This window comes from Calliphora vicina, chromosome 5 (assembly GCF_958450345.1).
Source record: "Calliphora vicina chromosome 5, idCalVici1.1, whole genome shotgun sequence".
In the NCBI taxonomy this organism is placed as follows: Eukaryota; Metazoa; Arthropoda; class Insecta; order Diptera; family Calliphoridae; genus Calliphora; species Calliphora vicina.
This window is the reverse complement of record NC_088784.1, coordinates 64,773,198-64,797,079: the sequence shown is the minus strand read 5'-3', so window position 1 is coordinate 64,797,079 and position 23,882 is coordinate 64,773,198. Positions and strand designations below refer to the sequence as shown.

The 23,882-nt window shown below is 32.1% G+C and overlaps 1 protein-coding gene across 2 annotated transcripts in view; it reads left to right on the top strand.

Moving 5' to 3' along the window:
* Positions 1–13,091: 13,091 nt before the first annotated feature.
* The window catches only part of Rab32 (RAS oncogene family member Rab32), a 49,782-nt gene continuing 38,991 nt past the window's right edge, over positions 13,092–23,882 (top strand). The window contains exons 1-3 of one of the 2 annotated variants that reach the window (XM_065510849.1): positions 13,092–13,233; positions 17,273–17,526; positions 17,560–18,106. In XM_065510849.1, coding sequence (XP_065366921.1) covers positions 17,303–17,526; positions 17,560–18,106 — 771 coding nt within the window. In that variant the 5' untranslated portion in view covers positions 13,092–13,233; positions 17,273–17,302. The remainder of the gene's footprint in view (positions 13,234–17,272; positions 17,527–17,559; positions 18,107–23,882) is intronic. The other variant, XM_065510850.1, reaches the window with a different exon arrangement.

Sequence of the window (23,882 nt, the reverse complement as noted above, 5' to 3'; positions counted from 1 at the left end):
GGTTAACCGGTTTATAAACACTAATCGAGGGCCTATATTCAAAACTCTCTATCTTAAAAAACAACTTTTCAGGAAAGCCAAAAAACTGTTTTTTGTCGCGTATTACTTGAGTTATTAAAATTCGGTATGCTAGAGGGTTTTTCTTCTCAAAATATTCAATGTGTATATAAAAATGAAAAGATAGAGGATTTTGCATTTTAATAGAATTAAATTATTTTGATTTCATTTATGCCATCTGTCAGTTTTTAACGTGATTTATTTAAGATAACGGCTAATAATACAACATAAGATAAAAAAAAAACTTTAAAAGTAGACACTTTTTAAGCAAAATCCAACTTTAAGCATTTATTTTTATGCCATGGAAATTATATTTTTCAAAAACAAAATGGTAAAATATTTTCATGGTAATTAATTTTTTTAAATGATTGAAAAATGTAAAATTCATGTTCAGCATTCAAAAATTAGTAGGAAAACATGAATTGCAAGAAGAAATTATTCCAAAAAAATATTTGAAAAGATAGAGGCTTTTGCATTCGGAAAAAAATAATTGTATATCATAGAGAAATAACAAAAATGCAAATAAAACAGCAAAAGTTAATAGGTTGTAAGAAATTCACACCATAGTTGAGGGCTGTTTTACTGAACATTTTACTATCAAAAAGTAATTTTCGTGAATATCAAAGATAGTGGGTTTTGAATATAGGACCATGTTTGTAAAACAGCAGAATGCCATTTTTATCAACATCATTTATTTGCCTTATAATATAAATTCCGTATCTATTCATTTAAATTCATCCATTTCAACAGCTTCTGGGAAATGCAAAACTAAAGGAATTATAGAAATATTGGTATCGAACAATTGGGGATTTATTACGATCAGTTTTTAATACTAATTTGTATATTGAAATATTCATACTTGAAAGACTTGCGATTACTTTACCGCGTAGATATATTTTGTCTAGTGGTAGTTGGTTATCATCATCCTCAAAGTTTTATGATTATTTTAATGAGAAATATGTACATTATATGTAGACACATTATGGAAATATAAGGTTCAGGATATAATTTTTAAAAATTTAAACTTTTTAAAATTACCGTACAAATGTAGAAATTACCTGCCTACCGTACGGAGGTCTAAATTACCGTACAATACGGTAATTACCGTACGGTTAACATCACGATTCGTGATATTCCCCTAAACTTTTCATTCACAATAGTTGATTTTGTTCGTAACAGATGTTTATTGTTTACAAAATTCCATCTAAAAATTTCCCAACATGGGGAATTTTTTCACATGAACAAAGTTTATGAACGAAAAATGGGAAAAGGGAACATATTTCATGTGAAATATTGATTCGCGATAAGGGGGATTCGAAACATTCGATAACAAAGTCCATCATTAAATTTTCATCAGATATGTATATTCTGATGAGATTCCCTAGAAGGAGAGAAACAAGCAAACACTTTAATTTCCGTTTTGGAGCTATGCTTTAAAAAATTGGAGATATTTGGACATGACCCTGAATTCAAGTACAATATAAACGTATTAATATCCTTTTTATGTCGTTAATTCTTTAGTAAATGAATTATTAACTTTTTCGAAATTATTTTTAACAAATTGTATTATACTCTCGAGCTCTATCAACGTTGCCGTATCTTTGCTTAATCAAGTGGTCTTAGGGAATTACAAAAATCTGTCCAAAGTTTGATATCATTGTCTGTGAACGTGGCTAATTTGAAGACAGATAGTTTATTACCATGTTAGACAAGGATTTCTAACGATTTTACTATGTAAAAATGTAATATACGATAATTTCGCGCAAAGGGGTCGATATGTTCAAACCACGGCCGCTCCTTCATTTTTAGACCCTAAATTCAGCCTTTTTGTAATTAAATAACAAATATTTTATTCTGTACCTTTTATTTTCATTGGTTCAAAGTTCTAAATTAAACATTTTGAAAGACTTTTTTTAAGAATTGTAACTTCTTGCAGTAATATTATTATATTTATAGAAAGAGATATCGGATACAGTAATCGAATTTCAGAAACAATAGAATTTTTTTTTTGTAAGTCATTATTACTTATTTAAATTTGAAATTATGCAAAATTTTAAGCAATTTAATTTATTTAAAATATAATTTAAAATTTTTTCGAATTGTTCGTTATTCGAAAATGGTAATTTTTAAATTATCAAGAAATTATCCGATTAATCGAACGATTATTATTCGAATGAATACCCTAATGTATAGTTTACTACTTCAAGTTTAAAGAGCTCGTAATAAAAACGAACAATAAAGTGTCATAATTGGAGTTAACTGACCTATCACAGTTTTTTATGTTTTGTTCCAGTCTTTATTTTAAAGAAAATAACTGTGTGTTGAAGAAACAGTATTGTTTGATATTCAGCCTTATTGTGTAAAACATCGACAGTTTCGTACTAGATTAAAGAATCAGGTTGCATGTTATTTTTAATCAATTACGAAACGCTAGATGTCGTAAAACGCCAACGCCTTAGACAGTAAGGCTGACTAACTTCATTTAGGATACATATATTTTTAAATAAAGGTACACTAGGGTAGTACTTATATTCGACGTTTTTTCGGTACTGTCAAGGTCTAATATTGTTCTAAAAACGTTTGATCAAAGTTGCAATATTTAAAAAAGTGAAAAATGTAATTCTCTGCTCCAATAAATACTAAATGAGGATTAATTATCCAGATTTGTATTGAGCGGATTTCGATTTGGAAAAAAATATTTTATTAATTTCTTTAAAAAACATTTATGTAGTTTATTTTCTAATATTTAATTTTAGATTGTATCTTTGGTTTGCTAATTTAAAAATTTGTAATTTTAAATTTCCATGTCACTGTTAACACTATTATAATCTGGGGTCAAAATTGTCAAAGACTGCAAAGAAGCATGACTTAAAAATGTGGTATTTTTCAAATGTTTAGCTTTTATTTTGAAACATTTGTACAATATAAATTTATTCAAAGTATTGGTCATTGTTAGCTATGACCTTTTCGCATCTTTCTGGCAACATATGGATTTAGGCCAAAAGAACTTGGCTCAATGGAATATTATGTTTTCATGTCTGGGCGTTTTTTAAAAAAAAAACAATTAAAATGTGGCGGATTTTCATGGATTTATCAGCCCAAATATGAATAAAAATTCCGCGGGAGTTTTTTCCCTTTTCTCATTTTTCCTATTCAATTTCAATGAGAAAAAACTCCCGGGGAACAAACTCCCGCGGAATTTTTTATTCATAATTGGGCTGTATATTAATGACTTAGTAATCCAGGTCGTCCTGGTTTTTTCCTCATATCTCAGCTATTTGTGGACCGATTTTGCTGATTTTAAATAGGAAACTTCTCGAAAGCATGTCTGACAGAATTATTGAAGATTTGGATCCCGAAGATAACTGGGGTCTTCAAAAATTGATTTCAACAGACAGACGGACATGGCTTAATCGACTATCTATAAGGATCCTGAATATATATACTTTATAGGGTCGGAAAATTATATTGTAGAAATTACAAACGGAATGACAAACAAACTTATATATATACCCTTCTCAGAAGGTGAAGGGTAAAAAATACAAAATTTTTGAATTTTTTTTCCGAAATCAAAAACTTTTTTGACTTTTTTCTCAAAATGTGCCTTTTTTCTCAAAAAAAAGCTTAGATATTTTCCTTGAAGACCTATTTGGTATGTATTTCTATCAAAATAAAAATGTTGTAACTCAAAACATAAAATTTTTGACTTTTTTTGCAAAATCAAAAACTTTGTTGACTTTTTTTTAATTTTTGCTCAAAAGATAGCCATTCCATTCCTTTAAGAGGTTTTTGGTCGCTTAGTGGGATGCAAGTGGGATATAATCAAAATAAATGTTATGTAACTCATGATATACATACATTTTTTAACTTTTTTTTGTTGAAAAATCTAACTTTTTTCAAAATGGGCCCTTTTTTTTATCAAAATAAATGTTCTGTAACTCAAGACATACAATTATTTTGATATACATATGTACATATGTATATTTCACTCGCATCCCACTACGATACCAAAAAGCTTTTAAAGGAATATAACTAAGCTTTCTTATGAGCAACAAAAAAATTAAAAAAGGACACATTTTGGAAACAAAGTTAGACCAAAAACGTTTTCAAGGAAATAACCTAAGCTTTCTTTGGAGTAAACCAATTACTTAATTGAATTTTTGGGAAAGTTTTCATTGTATTGTCGACCACTGTAATCACACTACAATTAATCACAAATATGATTTTGTGATGTACATAGTCCCATCCCTGACTGAAGCGAGGGTATATTCTGGCAATGCTAATATGTATTCGAATTAGAAAAATCCGTTACAAAAGCTGTGTAAAAACAGAGAAGATATAAGGAAACTGGTAAATGTGATATTTTTGGGAAGGGAATAACAATAAAAATCGTGATAATTTCAACATTGTTGTCATCATTTTATAAATATACATACATCCATATGTATTTTGTTTTTGCAGTCTTCACTTTGACTGATAATTGTTGCCATTTTTTTATTACTTACTGCTGGTAATGATAAGAAACGCTGCATATGAGACGAGCAAATTCTGGAATTTCTCTATTTGAAATTGTGTATTGTTTATAAATAAATTTTTATTTTATTTTGTTTATTGATTTCATTTGTAGCAACTAAGAAGTACAGTTTATGTGATTTTGAGCTTTTTAGAAACAATTAAATACATTTTTTTTTGTTTCATTGGCCTTTTGTTGAACTAAAACAAATTTAATGCATTTTGCAAAAACAGAAATTTGCGATAATCTGAATTTTTGTTTTGTTATTTTGTGGCCTCTACCATCATTAGGTGATGATAGATGGCACAATCTACATACATTATGTATGGAACTATGAATGTGTGCCGAATCGCGTAATTATAACAAATATTAACCTCGAAAAGATTAATAACATATTTTAAAATTTAGTTTTATTAGCCTTTACGCCCACAAAAAACAGGCGTAAGCTATATTTAATATTCATTACGGCTACAAGGGACCAAATAATAAACAACAAAAGCATTAACGTTTCAGAAATTTTTCGGAAATACCTTAATTAGGTATCGGTGCAATGCCCTAATGAATAACAACATGATAATAAGAATATTGTAAACAAATACATTATTTTTATACCCACCACCATAAAGATGAGGGTATATTGATTTTGACATTACGTTTGTAAGTTATCGATATATTGCTCGTAGAAACAATTTCTTAAATACGCATAAATTTCTTATAAATATTGTAATCTGTTTAAAATTCGACCTCAATAATCCTCATGTACACACCAATCACCGTACCTCTTGGGTGGTTGACTTAAAAATGTGGGATTTTTTTTTTAAATTAACCTTTATTTTGAAACATTTTTACAATATAAATTTATTCAAAGTATTGGCCATTGTTATCTATGAAATTTTCCCATCTTTCCGGCAACATATCGCACACCCAGTTCAATAGTGACACAACTCAAAATTTTAATTTTTCTGAAATCGAAAATAAATATAAACCAATTGAAACACAATGAAAGACATTAGTGTTTTTTTAGCCACAGTTCACAACAACAGAATACACTGATATCTTTTGTATAGATAAACAAGCGTATTGTGCATAGTTTAAGCGTAAATTAAATTTTTCGGGTTTATATAACCCGACAAATTAATTTTGAGTTGTGTCACTTTTGAACTGGGTGTGCGATATGGATTTCGAGCCAAAAGAACTGCCAATATCGGACTCTGTTCCAAAATGAAGAGAATCCCAGAGAGAGTTGTTCATCGATCGAAACAAATATCATCGTAATCTGAACAATATGAACGCCTACCAATGCGGGTGAATCAAAACTTCCCAACCACTTCATTCTAAATAGGTATTGCATAATGTTGCTGAGCGTTGTCAGGATGGAATATTACTCATCAAACAAATCAGTTGCGTTCGGTATAGGTTCCCTGTGATAGTCTGGTCAGATATCAGCAGCTTATAATAGATAGGACCCTTTTGCTCCCACCAAATACAGAGACTTACCTTAGCGCCATGGATATTTACCTTTGGTGTCGATTCGGCTCGTTGGTCGGTCTTCACATAGGACCTCTTACGCATCGGGTAATCGTAATGGATATATTCTTCATTAATAATTCGGTGCAAAAATGATTATCTTTTATAGCGTTCAAGCATCTTTTCGAACATGCAAAATCGTCGTTCATGGTCTCTGGGCTTCAATTCGGCTATCAATTCGTATGGTACCCAATTTCCCTGCTTTTGAATGAATCCTGCTGCTTAAATTTCTGTTGAGTAGCTCCCAATGATTTTTCAAGGTCTTGTTGATTTTTACAACAATCTTCATGAAGTAATGCCTCAAATTCTTGGTCTTAAAACTTTTTTGACTGGCCTGGAGGTTCTTTGCCTTCCGTGTTAAAACCATCACTTTTGAACCGCACAAACATTGAAACCGATGGAATACATTAACCATAAGCAAATTAAAGAATTACAAATGGAATGAAAAAATCAATTAGCCACAATGCAAATGAGGTTATTTTTTTTTACTATCTTACCGTGAAAAATGTGTTATTTCTGAAAAACTGCTGTTCTCGTTTCGGACGAAATCAAATAAAATTTAAAAGGGAGAAAATGTGTAAGACGGTCGAAGAGAAAGATACTGGACCCAAGTATGCAAATAAGTACCAAGTTTGGCGGTGGCAATCTTAAGAGTATGGCTGTTTTTCATAGCCAATTTATAGCATAAAAGATATTATGACTGGAATCGAATACAGATCCATTTTAAAGGCTGTTATACTCTAAGGAAAATATCCCCTAGTTTGAAGATTCTATCACGACAATGACCCCCAAAAACACACCTCAAGGATGTTGTTGATGTAGCAGTGTGAACAATTTTACAATATTTAATCTGGGGGTTCTGCAAGATCAAGTCCAAGAAATTGTACTACTTCTGCTAGGTGGGACCATTAAACCACTAGATGTAGTGAAGTAGGATTGCCTGGACAGTTGAAAATGTGGAGGGTGATATAGGGACCTTGACCACATGCTGGGCATAAGTTGAAGACGGCACGGTCTATGCGGGACCATTAGGCCTTTTGCTCCATCCTGATCTTAGTTGTGCCAGAACGACTCTTGTTTTACGCGGCAGAATCTTCTCGGCGTCTGCTATCGGTGATGGGCGACCTCCAAGTACGGCATTCATACGGTATCCTGCTACCGTGGAATTGATGGCGTCTCTATGAATGTCGTTCAAAGCTGTCATATACGAGCTGCGATCAAATGGGTCCTGAACATACCTCTGTATTGTCTCCTCGTATTTTCCTGTCCTGTCTGACATGGATTCCAACTGTGTGATGTTGAAGTTTGGATGACTCCTCCGGTGACATCCCAGAAGGAACTGTTGCGTAATTTGGAGGTAGCCCGTGACGGTCCTTAGGGCTGCATTTTGAAAGCTCTTTAATATTTCTACACTTAACGAAGGCGACCACACTGGAGCAGCATAGTTAACCACTGAGCCAATCGTCTAGCAGGTTGCAAGCAAGATTTCTTTGTGCCTTGAGAACCTTGTTCATATTTCGCAGTTTATGCTTAATTGCAGTGGCGTGTACTAAGGAGGTAAAAAGGCTATCAAAAGTTACACGCAAGATTTTCGGGTGGTTCACTTTCGGAAGTTGTACGCCGTCGACCATGATGCCTAAGCTGAGTTTTAGCTCCTTCGTCCAGGTGGTGAAGAGTGTAGCCGATGACTTCGTTGGTGATAGCTGCAGGTTACGTGCAGTGAAGAAATTGTTGATTTCGATCAGATAACCATTTAGCATGGATGTGTAACCGAGTGGTTATAATCAATTGAGGTACTTGCTTTGAAGTGGCCTGCTCAATCGCCATATACATACCAATCTCACAGAAAACCAATGAGAAATTGTAGATCACAAAATATAGACTGAAAATAATACCTCGAAAGAAACCCAATTGGTTCAATGCATCGTCGCTGTGAAGCAGTAATAAAAAACAAGGGATATCCAACGAAATACTGAGTCACTAAATGGACAAGAACATTTTTATAGATATGATAAAGTACAAATATAATTAGTGGATTCACAATGTATCCATCCTATCATGTTATATTGTCATAATGTTCTAATATTTTACGACTCGGCGGCTCGGCTTATGCGGCTCCTCGGCGTTTGTCGCAGGTCTTTGATGGTTGGTTACGACAGCACAATAAACATAGCATACATCGTATTATTATTTTAGGACATTTTTTGCTTGAAAGGCAATAACACTATTTTTAAGCTATTCCCTAACTGGTAAATCGATTAACGACACCGATTATATTTAAGAAAATGTGTCGAACTTATAAATGAATTCGAAATGACTGCAATAAGATTTATTAAGAAATAAAATTGTTTTTCGGCACTATCCTCAGTTTACCAATTCACTAGGTGAGTATATTTATTTATTTTCATAGCACAGTGTTATTAACTCCAGCCTTATTGTACAATCTTGAATCTTTTATGGCCGACCCATTTAATTGCAGTTTTCCTTTAAATTTGTTTAAACGAAATTGCATTTTGTAATCAAATCAAATGGCAACAAGAGAAACATTAGCTTGAGTGCAATTACATTTACAGCTTTGGAAGCATGACTTCACATTTAATCGCATGCTGTCCAAGATTACTTGTTACAAACAATAGTTTAATATCTGTGTTTTAGTTTAGTTTTTCTCTTGTTGCATTATTACAGTGAGTGTTACGATTATTAACCATAAAAATCCAGTTCAAATTTGTGTTTTTTTTGTTTGCAAAGTTTAAACTTTAAAGTCAAATGTTCACGAGTGTAATACTACTTCTGCACTTACATACACTAACTATATTGCAAATTGTTGTAGATTTATCTTTAAAATATAACTTGTTTCCCATACTTTTACTTTCATTTGTTTAGATTTAGTTTTTTTTTGTTTTGTTTCAAGTTGTACTCAAGGTCTTTTAAAGATTTGCATTCGTTTCTTATACTCAAGGAAGTTGTTTAACTTCTATTTTTGTTTGGCTGCATAGAAAAACAAAGTTAGCAACTTTAAAAATTGTGAGTTTTTTTTAATAATATTTCATTCATATTTATTATAAACTTACATATTCATATATACTAAGTTGCTCATTCCGTTTGTAATTTATATTGCTGATAATTTCATGCAATTTTGCGCATGTTATTTCCATGAAAAAAAACCTTTTTGAAAATATGTAGCAGGAATAGGTCCCTGATTTCTCATATCTTCGCGTAATATTTCTCAATGATTTTGAGCTCAAATTAAATATTGAATAAATCTATTTTACAGTAAATTGTCCAAAGATTTTGCCCTTCCAAACTCCCGGGGAATTTTTTATTCATAATTGGGCTGAATATGAAAAATAATTTTATGTTCTTCTTGACCATCTCCACCAAAAATATTTTTTTTCAATCCATATGGAATATTAATATAATAAATACCAATTGGTATTCCAGTCTTTACACCAATGTAGTTTATGTAATTCCAATTTGGTGTATTTCGATTTCATTTGCAAATCCTCATTTAAGACTGGAAATCACATTTTTCGTTGTTAGTTACAAAGTATACTTTTAGTTATTCCAAATTTTGAAGACAATTTGACAATTGTCAAAGTTTATCAGAGTCAAAAAATGTTTCATTCGGCAGAGCAAAATTATAAATTGTTCTCACCATGGGATTTAATTTACCAGAGTACTTTGCTACCGCTGTTTATAAAAAAATGAAATGTCTCTCAATGAAGCGTGGTTAGTATTATAAGTATGACGAATTTTAGCTTTCAAGGCATTATGTGGCTTCAGAAAGCTCTCAAAATATCAAAAATCACGGAATTACCTGGAATTTATAAAAAAAATCTGAATTTAGTAATTCCGAAAAATACAGGGATTTTCTATTGTCATGCCAATGCTAAGATGTATGCATAAATGTAGTAGTTTTGAAAATTCCCGCAGTTTTAGGAGACTGTCCCTAACTAGTGATTTTACCTATCATTAAAGATGACAACTAGCTACTTAGTTTATTTAAAAACGTGTATGTTCTAAGGGGGGTCAATGAACCCCTTTTGCTTTACAATGAGACTGTCTGATAGCTGGTTCAAAGTAGTTAACGCATTGGATTCACATACTGATTGCAGTTACCTTACTAGCTACCAAACTGGTTACTTGATCCACTACAAAGACATCTTCCATGACAGTCCAATAACCGATTGCTTTTAAAAAAACCTTTTTCCTAAAGGTTTAAAGTGACTTCACTGTAGGTTACTTAGAGACACTAAAGTGACTATTGATTTCCCGCTATGTTACATGGGATATCAATATACATACTTATGCAAAAATAAAATTAAACTGTATGGGAATTATATCAACACAATTTGCATAAAACCAGTTTGTACGAATTACTCACAAAACGTTTAAACTAACTACACTCTAGATTACTTAGAGATACATAAGTGACAATTATCTTTATGCTACATTAACCTGGGATGTATAAAGTAACCAATTGTCTTCTCTCTGCACTACAAAGCACATACTACATACATATGTGTGAAATGACCCAAATATATAAATTGAATAGTGACAATTGAATTCACAAAGCAACAAGAAAGAATTATAACAATAGAGTTTGTATAAAACCGAATTACTCACTGAAAAATGCAGAACAAAATCAACGTTTAAAGTGACTACACTATAGATTACTTAAGTGACAATTGCCTTCACGCTATACTACATGGGATGAATAAAGTAACCAATTGACTTCTTTCTGCCCTACAAAGAGCACGTACGTGTCAAATGACCCAAAATATATAAATTGAAGTCAGCCAAGTGCACTGTGGTTCCAAATCAAAATCTATGTGGACAAAATTATTTGGCGCTCTTTTTATATAGTGTCTCCGATTCCAAAAAAATGTTTAAAAAATCAATAAATACTTCTTTCAAGTTACAGTAGGGTCTTGATATATAAAAATCATTAATAAAAAAAATTAAAAAAATACGTTTTCATGTGTTTCTGAAACTAAATTTTTAAAAAGATCTTTATTTACTATATTTCAAGTTATATAGCAGTAGGGTATAGATATATAAAAATCAATAATAAAAAAAAATATTTCTAAAAATTCCATTCCGTAAAAATTAAAAAAAAGTATTTCGGCGGGTGCTGGCGGCTACAATTTTTTTACAAGGACATTCCCCAGAAGTTTCTTTAAATGATGTATATAGTTATTGGACGGGCTTCGACGGTGTTTTTTATTTGGCAAGCTATATAATATTCTTAGAAATAAAGAAATATCAGTATATTTGAGACCCAAGTTTAAAGGACTATAACAGGAAATGGAGGGGTCCATAAATATAAGATATACACTTAATAAAAGCCTATATTAATGTTTATCTACGTTTTGAACTATGAATTTTTATATGGTAAAACAATTGAGATATATGTATGTATGTAATTTAGTAAAGCAGTAATATATAAAAAAAAATTAACGACAATATGATTCAAAAATTTTTGAACTTCTGGCGGTTCTGTAGAGAAAATGAAATGTCCAATTGAAAAACCCATTTGCATTGGAGTTGAGCAGATTGTCAGCTTCCGAAGAAACTTCGTTTTTCCAAATTCTGAAGATACCGATTTTTATAAATATTTCGATATGCTTTGAAAGTTCGGGTTTGTTGGAGATTGAGCTGAATAATAGATTCGGTTCTGAAAAAAAGATTTAAGTCGGACTATAATGATTTTCATGATCTTAAAAAATCAAAGAATTCATTGGTGTTTACTCACTTTTGAGGCTGCGTGTAAATTTAAAACCTGCAGATAACACATTATTGAATATAAGTTCTCGATATAATATTTAACATGAAATAAATCTGTTAACATTTTTTACATGCGCTTTTTGCACTATAGTTATGTGGGTCTTCGACAATAAATATTTCGATATGCTTTGAAAGTTTGGGTTTGTTGGAGATTGAGCTGAATAATAGATTCGGTTCTAAAAAAAAATTAAGTCGGACTATAATGATTTTCATGATCTTAAAAAAATCAAAAAATTCACTGGTGTTTACTAACTTTTGAGGCTGTGTGTAAATGGTAAACCTGCAGATAACCCTTATTGAATATAAGCCCTCGATATATTATTTAACATGAAATAAATCTCTTAGATTTTTTTTACATGCGCTTTTTGCACTAAAGAGTGACTGAATAACCACCAACTTATGTTACAATAAAAACAACAACATGAAAAACGTAAAAAAGCAGCATGCCTGCACATTAAAAGTGAAAGGGTATTTTATTTCTTGTAAAAAATTTATGTTCTCTGTTACATGACTTTTCGTGATGAAGACCCGATGATGATGATGATGACGTCGATAATAGAAACACGTTAGTTGTGTTGCTAGTATTTAGTACACAACAACAAATATAGGTAGGTAGGCATATTGGGGGACAAACTTAAAAGCTACTAACAAAAATCTGTAAGTGAGTAAGTGTAGCGCTAGATAGGAAACAAAAAAGCACAAGCATTGAAAGAGCTTACTCTCAATATAATTGTACTTTGCTTCTGTTTATTTTTACCAGAGACGAGAAAACGAAAACAAGAAAATACAAAAACAAAAAACACACTAAAATAAAAACAAAAAAATACAAATACAAAGTTAGAGTCATATTACGTTATAAAGTTTAGTTGTTATATTGAGACACTTGTGACCGGACGTTAAAGTGAAAATTAAGTAAAATTTCACAAATTCACCGAACATTTTTCCGCCAATTCGTTTTTTAATTTGTTTCAGTTACAGTTTTGCCTGTTCTTTTTTTTGTTTTTGTTGGATTTTGTTTAATAAACAAAGTCATCGTGAGTGTTTCTGAAGTGCAAGTGAAAAAAGTTAATTTTTAGTTTGTTTTACTTTTATTTTTGGGAGTTTCTGCTTTATCAAGTGTCATTTTGGACAGCAAAAAAAGAGATAAAGCCACTGAAAGATAATACAAATTATAACGGTTTCATTAAATGTCAACTAACTAACTAACTACTGAAGGAAAAAGTAAATGTACTAAAAAAAAAACAATTGAAAATATTGTTTAAAAAACAAACAAAAAGAAAGAATAAAAGTGTTATTGAAAAGAGAGAAAAAAAAATATTGTCCGTTGTTGGCAAATTAGTACCTACACTGTGAGTTTGTTATTGTTTGTGTGTTTTTGTTTTTATTTAAGATTTTTGCGTGTTTTTTCCATCATGCTTTTAATTTAAGCTTAATTTAGCAATTTCTTTTTATTGTTGTTGTGATTTTTTGTTATGGCCAAGTGTTTTAATGATTTTTTTATACACAACCCAGTCATTTGTGTATAAAAAAAATGTATTTATTTTTTTTCATCAAAAAGTGTTCTTAACAATTTTATTTATTGAAGGTCTTTGAACTTGTTATTTATTTCTTCATGGTTTCATTTTACCAATTTGGCAGTTTTTATGGTTTTATTTTTTTTTCTCTGTTAAGTTTTGTCGATATCATTCACATTTGAATGTGATAAGAATTACAAATGATACAAGCAGAAAAATAAATAAAAACAAAACAAATTTTTCTGCTAAAAGTTTAACTAGATAATTTCTGCCTGAGAATTAATTATTAAAACAACTACATACATCATTCATCAAGCAAAACAACATGGTAATTATCATCCCATTCCATTCAGTCAGTAATCCAACTATGTTCTTAAAAATAAAACAACAAATGCACTGTAGTCAGAAATAGCTGATGTTATATTAAAATGGGGGCCATGAAACGCTATACGATGTGTTGGGGAAGGTATTTATTATAGGTATTAACCGATTTTTTTTTTCATTTTATAAATTGCACATGTTGAAGAATCATTAATAGGATCATTATTCGACATTTTCCAGAATCTGGTCTCGAATAATTGAAATTTTAAGAAAACCGGTAGTAATTCCGATAAAATCGGTTAATATGATTAATATCCCAGCAGTTAAGCAAGTAGTCAATATATCCCTTATATACAGTAATTGTCACTTGGCTGACTCCAATTTATATATTTTGGATCATTGGCACGTATGTGCTCTTTGTAGAGCTGAGAGAAGACAATTGGTTACTTTTTACATCGCAGGTAATCTAGCGTGAACACAATTGTCACTTAAGTGGCTCTAAGTAATCTCGAGTGAACGTTTTGTGAGTAATCTGTACAAACTGGTTTTATACAAATTGTGTTGATATAATTCTCATACAGTTAATTTTTATTTTTGCTTAAGTATACTGATATCCCATGTAACATATCGGGAAGTCAATAGCCACTTCAGTGTCTCTTAGTAACCTATAGTGAAGTCACTTATACCCACAATAAGCAATCTATTGGAGAGTTCTCGAAGGAAGGTTTGTTTGCAAACAATCGTTTATTGGACTGTCTATGATGTCTTCTAGCCGACTATTTAAGGTCAATTAGCACCCGTACATGTTAAAATAACTAGTTATGTTGCTGGTTAAGTTACCAGTTAGGTAGATATTAAGGTAACTGACCCTATTTAAACGGAATTTGAATCGAATTCGTTGACTACTTTGGAACAGTTATTAGACAGTTTAATTGTAATCAAAAAACGTAAATTGAGCCCCTGCTTAGGATATGCACGTGTTAAAATAACTAGTCAAGTAGCTAGTTATGTAACTAACTTTTTTAACTTGTTGAAATCTTAACATTCTTTCTTTGGAGTCTCCATTCTCCAATGAATTGTTTGACCTGTCTGAGCCAAGACAAATTACCCCAATATAGAGTTAACTTCCCGATTCAACCCAATAAGGAATTATTTACATAGCGTATCCTCGCGTGATGCCAACAAAGGTGCTATGAAAGTGCGCCGAAACCTCTATTAGCCAAGCAATGGGCCCTTTTGGTTTTAGCGTGTCCCTGATCAGCTTCTATTCAGAACAATTCATAGATTCAACGCAGTCCATGACATCGCCAGACCTCACCTCATAGGAATAAAATGACCTAAGTGACGCCTGGCTATGGTATGTTCTTTCAATCTGCTTCTAAAACACATAGCAGAGCATATCAGGATTTCGTAAATTTCCGCCAGAAATATTGTTGGATAAAATAAATACCCATTGGAATACACCTTTGAAAACTGCGCTCATAAACACCTGCTTATGTGTTACCATTCACGTGTATGGAACCAAGGGAGAACAACACCTGATCGACATTATCATGCCAACCAGTTTGAAAGTTGGAGAAGGTCCTTTGCACATAGGTCCTTCCCTCTAAGTCCTATTGTATCTTTAAAAGACAGAGAGACGAAAAGGCATAGCTAGAATTTCATAAGGATTTTATAGAATTTTATGAGGGTGAGCATTACTTAGCTCCGATTTTTCATGATTTTTTAGATTTCCTTTAAAAAGTCGGATCAAATTTTTTTCATTGAAGAGGCCTTTGAGATACCTTTAATAACTCACCGAAATATAAGCAAAAAAACTCAATTTAAATTAATTCAAAATAAACAAAAAGATGGAGTGTATATTGATTTTGACATTTCAATTATAACACATTTAAATTTTGGTCCTAGGCCCACAAAATTAAATATATTCTGGGTCCGTACGTCTCTGGATGGTACGATATGGCTTATAGAAATTTGCCACATTTGTTTTTACTTATGTTAACAAATTTACAAAATAGGTTGAACTAGTAACAATTTCTTGATCAGAATGTATGAAAAACTTTGTTTGGACTTGCATTATACTGCACTATATATTATGTTCCCGATAATATTTAAATGAATGAATCTATGAAGGTTAAATTTACCACTGATAGTTTTTTTTTATAGAAAATATAAAATTTACCTAATAGTGAAAGTTTTTTTTATATGTATATAAAATTCACAAAAAACGGGGACCGTATTATTTTGGATTCGGCTCAGAGGAATCTAATATTTTATTAGTTAATTGCTTTATCTGGAAGCTTCTAAGATTTTATTTTTGTGCATTAGTTTCAGGTACAAAATCAGGTTAGTCAGTCGTAGGCTTTTGTTTATATCCCCGACAATTGTGGCCTGATTTTCAATACCATGATTCTAAATATATCTGATATATTCGCCAATATCGTGAAAAACATGTGAAATTCATGTTCCCATGAAATATACATTTCACTCGAAGGGAAAATTGCTTTCGTGATATTCCCATGAACTTTTAATTCACAATAGTTGATTGTAACAGCTGTTTATTGTTTATAAAATTCCATCTAAAAATTTCACAACATGGGGAATTTTTACACGTAAACAAAGATCATTAACGAAAAATGGGAACATATTTCATGTGAATTACTGATTCGCGATTAGGGGTGATTGAGACTAAAGTTGGGTCCGTAGCATCATTGTAAAACCTATTTCAAGCAACATACGATCAGATAGACATCTTCAAATCGACTCCTACAATGATCTATGTATTAGTATCCAGAACTTAATGCGATCTCAAATAAAAATTGTAAAAATTACCACTCATGGTGAATGGTACAATAAATAAGAACTTGAACCTTCTTTTTAATCCGCTGCTTTTTTAACTTAGCAGAGTTTGGGAAACATTTAATATTATGCGGATATCTAATCATTCCTTTTCTTTTAAACGTGTTTCCACAGTAATACATATTAACAATTCTATGTGGAATTAAGATCAAAAGTCAGAGTCATAATTCATTAGTACGATACTGTGTATTGTTCTTTAAATAAAAACCATGACAAAAATATCACTTTAATTCGCTCTCATAAATTAAGTTTTATGTGTCATTGTCTGATTTTGTTTTTGTACTCCAAAAAATTATTATAAAGATAACACAGATGCATTGTTTGTGTTATTTTAGTTAATTTTGCCGCAAGTGATGGTGACCTTGAGCTATTGATAATATTAAGTCTGTGTTGTTTGTGTGATATACAAACATGCATGGATCTATGACCGATCTATTCTCTTAAATATTTTTTAGCTGTTAATTAGGCTCTCTTCCAAAATAATAACCAAATGATTCACACAATTTTTTTGTTCATTCTCCCGTTTAGTGCTTTAAATATTTCGTAAAGAGATAAAAAATTGTAAAAATAAAAAACTACATTATTGTACCACGTGCTAAATTAAACCAAATAATATACAACAAAAACAACAACAGTAATAAATTTACGAAAAATTTAATAAAAAGAAACACAACAAAAGTTATAATAATTTAAGCAATTTAATTTCTGTTTTGTCATATTTTGTATGGCAAATGCAATTTTACGTGACGTTTTTATTCCAAACACATCAACAACAGAAAAGCAAACATTAAACAGCAAAAATTTTAATAACGAAACTGATAACACCACCACCAGCACTATCGATAGTTGTACTAAAACAACCCACCGTTTAGTTGATTTTGTATGTTCGTGTGTCTGTCACACATCAAAGCTCTCTGCTGATTCACCCCAATATAGGCAGCACTTGAAACGCAAACTATTGCCGGCCAACGACAACCACAATACCACCGCTTTAAACGATGAAACTTTAGATTTTCGCAATTCGTTTACAAGTTCAGAAGAGTCTTTACGGTCGTATTGTCTAAAAGAATATTTTAAATTTCGCACAATTGAAACATTCTCAAGTCTAAACATTTCGTCGTCTACGGCATTTGATAATACCTCTAGCGAAGAGGTCAGCGACGCGGCCATCTTCCAAACGCCACCCAAAGAATACAGCGCTAACTATAGAGCTTTGGGTATATTGCAAGAGAAGCGTTCTCCCTTATTTGGACCACCCGTGAATACGCCCTCCAAAGGTGTGTCATTGCGTAGCCATAAGCCGTTCTATACGCAGCGTTTATTACAAACAGAAGATCTCATATCATCGAAGTCTGCTAAGAAGTTTAAGGAAAATATCGATTATACAGCCACCGAAGCAATAAGTATGAATGGCGGGAAACAGTTAAATAGTGGACCATTGGGAACATTTACTAAATCAAATTCAACTGGAAAAGTTGGCAATGGTGGAACAGATATAAATCGTAATAATGGTGCACCTAGAAATTGGGTAAGTTTTTAATGGATTTCTATTTAAATTTATAGCATGAACTTATTATTTAAGTGATTAAGAAACTAGACATACGTTATATTGATTAGTTTATAAGAATGATACTATTATGGTTCATTATGATTCCTTAACACGATTGCGATGAAATTCTTTGCCGAAGGTTAATCATTTTTGCATTAGTAATGAGTTTCTGAGGTATCCACGATCTATGTATTTCTGTTTCTTATTTTGGATTTTTTAACTGCCCAAAATGACCAAACAATTTTATAAAGCCATAAAGATTTGGCTAACAATGACAAGGTCGAATGTGAAGCAGAGACCTTCTGAGCCGAGCCGCCGAAGCTGACTAATATTTTTCGGCTTAAGTCGGATTGAGAATAGCCGCCGATTTCGATAAAAGTTCGTTAGAAATTTTATAAAAATTTCTGAATTTCACTTTTTAAATTTTTAATTATTTAGAATTTGGGTAGTTATTCTTAAGTTGGCTGACAGCCGGCTAGCACCGCCGCCGTGAAGTTTAGACGGCGCATGTCTCTGATGTGAAGTCCTTGTATCAGATAAATCACTAATGTCTGATCACTTGGCGGACTATACATTATATATTTTGGGTCATTTGATACATATGTGCTCTTTCTGGTGCAGCGACTTCTAGCTGCATCCCTGGTAATCTAGCGTGAAGACAATTGTCACTTAAGAGTCTCTAAGTAATCTAGAGTGTAGTCTTATACAGTTTATATTATTTTTGCTTAACTATATTGACATCCCATGTAACCTAGGGTGAAGTCAATTGTCACTATAGTGTATCTAAGTAACCTAGATAATAAGGTGCCTATGCGATGTCTGATAAACTAACCAGTTATGTTGCTAACAAGATAACTGACTTTATGAAACCGCTTAAAAAAAGAGTCGTTCAGGATGGAGCAACAGGCTTAATGCCTTTTAGTCTCTAAAAAACTATGTCGTCCTCAACTTATGCCCAGCATGTCAGGGTCCTCCAGCCAATCCACTACGTCCAGTGGATTTATGGACTCATCCGGCCGAAGTAGCACAATTCCTTGGATTCGACCTACAAAGTAGCTACAAAGTTTCCACTCTTCTCTACTTTTATATGTATCACTTTGGATTATATATGGTGGGTCCATGTTAGAATTCATAACATTCAATGTAGGTTCAGCCAAGGATATAAGATGTCGTATAATTACCGTCCTGTTGAAACCACATGTCGTTGGTGTCCAAATAAACCAATTCAGGCCAAAAGATGTTGGCAGTCACCGACATATAGCGTTCGCCGTTAATGGTGATGGCCTGGCCAACGTCGATCTCCAAGAAATATGGACCGATTACGCCGTCAGCTCAAAATTCACACAAAACAGTTGCATTTAAGGGATGCTTTGGACGCTTTTGCATCTCATATGGATTGGTATCGTTCTTGGCGTACCCATTCATCCAAAATTGGGCCTCACAGTGAAAAAGCGCGAAGCACACGAATCGTTGCCCGATCAGAACACCCATTTTGATAAAACAATTTTAGAATTTTTTTTTAAAAGAGAAGTGACACTCATTATAATGCCTATATATCAATTATGTTACTTTCTTTGGAGAGGGGATTGATCCCGCTATCCCGCCGAAGGAGGGCGCTGTGATAAATACTAGTTATTAGTCATGATGTTGTTGATTGGCAGCGGCTGGGAATCAACCGAAATCAAACGCGCTGACCAATTAAGCCACAGCACCCCAATCCCAGAGGTGTGGCTTCAACAATATGGCTGTTATCAACTTCACCCATTATAAGTCAGACGTCGGTTGTTAGTCATACCAAGGTACCTTGCATAGTTTTGTTCTGGTGAATTTTTTATTTTCCATTGTTGGAATTGTTGGAATTGTAAGAATTCCCAATTTTTGTGAATTCTTACAAATGCAAAGGCGCTTGTGGGCGGTCTTAGAATACTTACCTGCGGTACACCAGCGGAAGTTTTTCGTCGTGAAGAAATCTCATATTTTGATTTTGTAATTATCTCCATAGCATTTACTCTATTCGTCTAAACGCAAAAAAGCATCAGACAAACGAATTTTGGTTATATATTTTAGTATACGGATGTAAATTAATTTGTTTTTCATCAAGTTGCATCGTCTAAAGCAGTTGTTGACACTCATAACCACCAGTGGGCGAGTATGATCGGTCATTCACCTGTCAAGAACAGGAATGTGAACAAAGTTCATATAAATTATCAAATTATAAACAAAAATCAAAAATAATGGCTGGTTAGAGTATAAAAGAGAAATAAGATCATGATCCATGATCTCTTTATGTCGATCACTGGTCTAAAATAGTCTTTAATTTGTTGTTAGTATTAATAGAAACCTCTGTTTTACCCTGATCATTTGATTTTTCCCAGAGAAGAATATAGAAGATCTGTAGTTTGCAAAAGTGAAGATTCCCTTTACATTTAGTTAAATTCAAAATGCGAAAGAAAATCAGCAATTTCTCTTAACTTAAATTTCAATAAAAAAAATACAAAAATTCATTGATACTAGCACAAGAAAGCTCAACTCGTAAATAATTTCTCTAAATAATTAATTTTATTGTATGTTTTGGTCTGGTATTGTTTTGCACAACTACAATAAAAAAAAATCTACTTTTGCTCTCTTTTACCGCATTCAATGAATATTCAATTGCACTTAAACAAATAAGGAAAGAAAATTACTTAAAAATATCAAACCACAGACGTGTTTGAAATAAACAAATAATTTTTTTATTATACTGAAATTTTTGGTTACAAATGCACAATGACGGACTTAGTACAATACGAAGTAATGGGAAAAAGTTAAATTATTTAAATAAATTTATGTACAATACATTTTGTACGGAAAGAGAAAAACAAAATAAAGTGTAAAATTTTGAAACTTTTGTTTATTTATAAACGGCGATTTGTGTACTACAAAGTGTAGACGTATTTAACCATATTCTACGTACGAGGAAAAAAAAACACAATAACAAATTGTTGAATTAAATAATTAGTAAAAAAGTGTCTGTTGTTGTCTCTAAAGAATTCCATTGAAATTAAAATTTAACAAACATGTTTTATTAAAAACTCAAATAAAAAAAAATATTATTGGTCAAGGTCGTTTACAGTTTACACTCCACACAAATTATCTTTAATCTAATTGATTTAGTTGTTCCACTTTCTTGGTGAATTACAACCACTTGGAAATTTAAAAAATACTTACATACATATTTCCTTTTTCTTTTCATTTGATCGCCAAAGAAAAATTGTATGCATAAGAAAATGGTTCAAATTAAAATAAAAAAGACTTTATTTAAAAGTAATTTATATTAAGTCGTGTTATAGATTATTGGATACGCCTTTGAAATACATATAGTCTATGTAGAGATTTAAGTATTCCAGATACATATAGTCAAGCATATCTTACTGGTTCCACTAAAGAGAGTCAACTCAAAAAAAAAAAAAATTCGCCAAAAAAAAAATTCTGTATTTTTTGGCGAAAATAAAATGTATGATTTTAACAGTTGGTAGATATGACCACTGTACATCGATTTCTTGCAAAGTGAAAATTTAAAAATTTTGAATTGACTCTCTTTAGAAGAACCAGTGCGATATATTACATTTTAAAGCTACACTCACTCGAAAGTAGTCGTAGCCAATAAATAATATAAATTTTTTATACTCAAACTTATATATCTAAAAACTTACACTAAAACCAGAAAAAACGGCTGATTTGGATGATTCTTCTAACACTGCAAGCAGTGTGATCTTGTTGTGAATTTTTTATAATTTTCAAGGCTTTGTGGGTGTCCCCCCTAATCCCCATTTCAACTACGAACCCATCTAAAGACAAGTCAACTCAAAACCACTTCAGCACTGACTATGTGAAGTTTCATTAAGATGTCTCCAATACTTTACGATCCACCGAATTATATCCAAAATTAAAAGTGAGCTCTGTGACAGGTCACGCAACAAACATGTTCTGTATTGGATTTCATATTAGATTAGGTTGAGTAGAGGGATAGTGATGGCCCATAACAATTTCGGATATACAAAAATGCTCGTAACGGGATGTTGTGTGCTCTTGGGGAAGTGTTCTTCCCTGTTTTTTCATAAGGTTAAAAATCTTGTAATAATTTCTTAGTAATTTCCAAACCGTATTCCTTAAATATTCTAGGTCTAATATAGGTTAGGTTAGATTATAAAGGCAGCCAGTATTACCAGCTCACTTGGGTCCATGAATCGGTCCCTTTGTGATACTCAAAATGCTCATTTTTAGCTCCTCAAGAGGTCCTTCTCATGTCGTAGAGGGTATAGATAAAATTACTACCACAATAATAAGTAATCTGCCCAACTCAGCACTGAGAATTATTTGGTTCATATTTAACTCAATACTACGTATCAAATATTTCCCATCCTCATGGAAAATATTTATATAGTTATGATACCAAAACCGGGAAAAGATGTAACACAAGTGACATCATACCGCCCCATTAGCCTGTTGTCAAAACTTTTTGAAAAGTTGTTACTTGAGAGACTTATAGTGCACCTTGACGAAAATTGCATTATTCCTGACCATCAATTTGGTTTCAGAAGGAAACATAGTACTATCGAACAGGTATATCGGATAACTACACTTATGCCCATAATTTCAACAAATAGATATCTATGGTGTGAAATACCCAGCTGATACACATAGACATTAATATCAAATGCATATCTACGGATCAAAATTACTAAATATTTTTACTCCATAAGTAACTAAGCACTGATAGATATCTATTTGTAGAAATAACGGCCATTACTCGGAAAACCTTCGAGAGCAAGCAGTATTGCTTCGCATTATTTATTGACATAAAATTACTATATTACTACCTGCGAATGTACATAAACTGCTTAAAAATTACATACAAGAAATATCTTTCCAAATCAGATCAAAGGATGTGATGTGGAGCGGATCTAAAAATATCCGCTGATGTACCACAGGCAAGTATTCTATATACTGCAGATATGCCTACGAGCTCACTGACTCACACATCTACATTTGCGGACGATACCGCTTTTTTAAGTACACATGAAAACCCCGCAATAGCTTCTGAACAACTCCAGTCTCACATCGGCGATTTGGAAAAATGGCTGGACAAATGGAAAATTAAAGTCAATGCAACAAAATGTATTCACGTTACATTTACTCTAAGACGAGAAAGTTGCTCTTCCATACAGATAAATAATATCAAAATTCCAAATATCCATCTTGAATGCCGTTTAACATGGTCCCACCATATTGAAGCCAAGGTTACACAAATAAATTTAAAGTCAGTCTAGTCTGGTCTAGACTTGGAATGCAAAATGCTTTTGTACAAAACAATTATAAAACCGATATGGCTATATGGAATTCAGCTAACGTTGCAAAGAAAGCAGTCAGCACTGTTAAGGACAATATCAGGTGCCCCATGGTACATTCGCAATAGTAATATCCATAGGGATCTCAATGTCCCCATAATACGCGAGGAGATCAAACTCTCCAGTCTAAAATACATTTCAAAACTAATGGATCATCCAAACCCCCTCGCCAGGAAGTTGCTGTCATTTGAGTGTCATAGACGACTGAGGCGATTGGAAACACTGGATCTGGCCAGATAATCAGTTTAATGAGCACTCATGTTGCACATTGCAGCGGCAATAACAAGTTAATTTTTAGTTTAGGTTAAGACTTTAAATTTAAATTTCTCAAAAGAAAGATTCAATAAAGAAAAAGATAAAAAAATGTC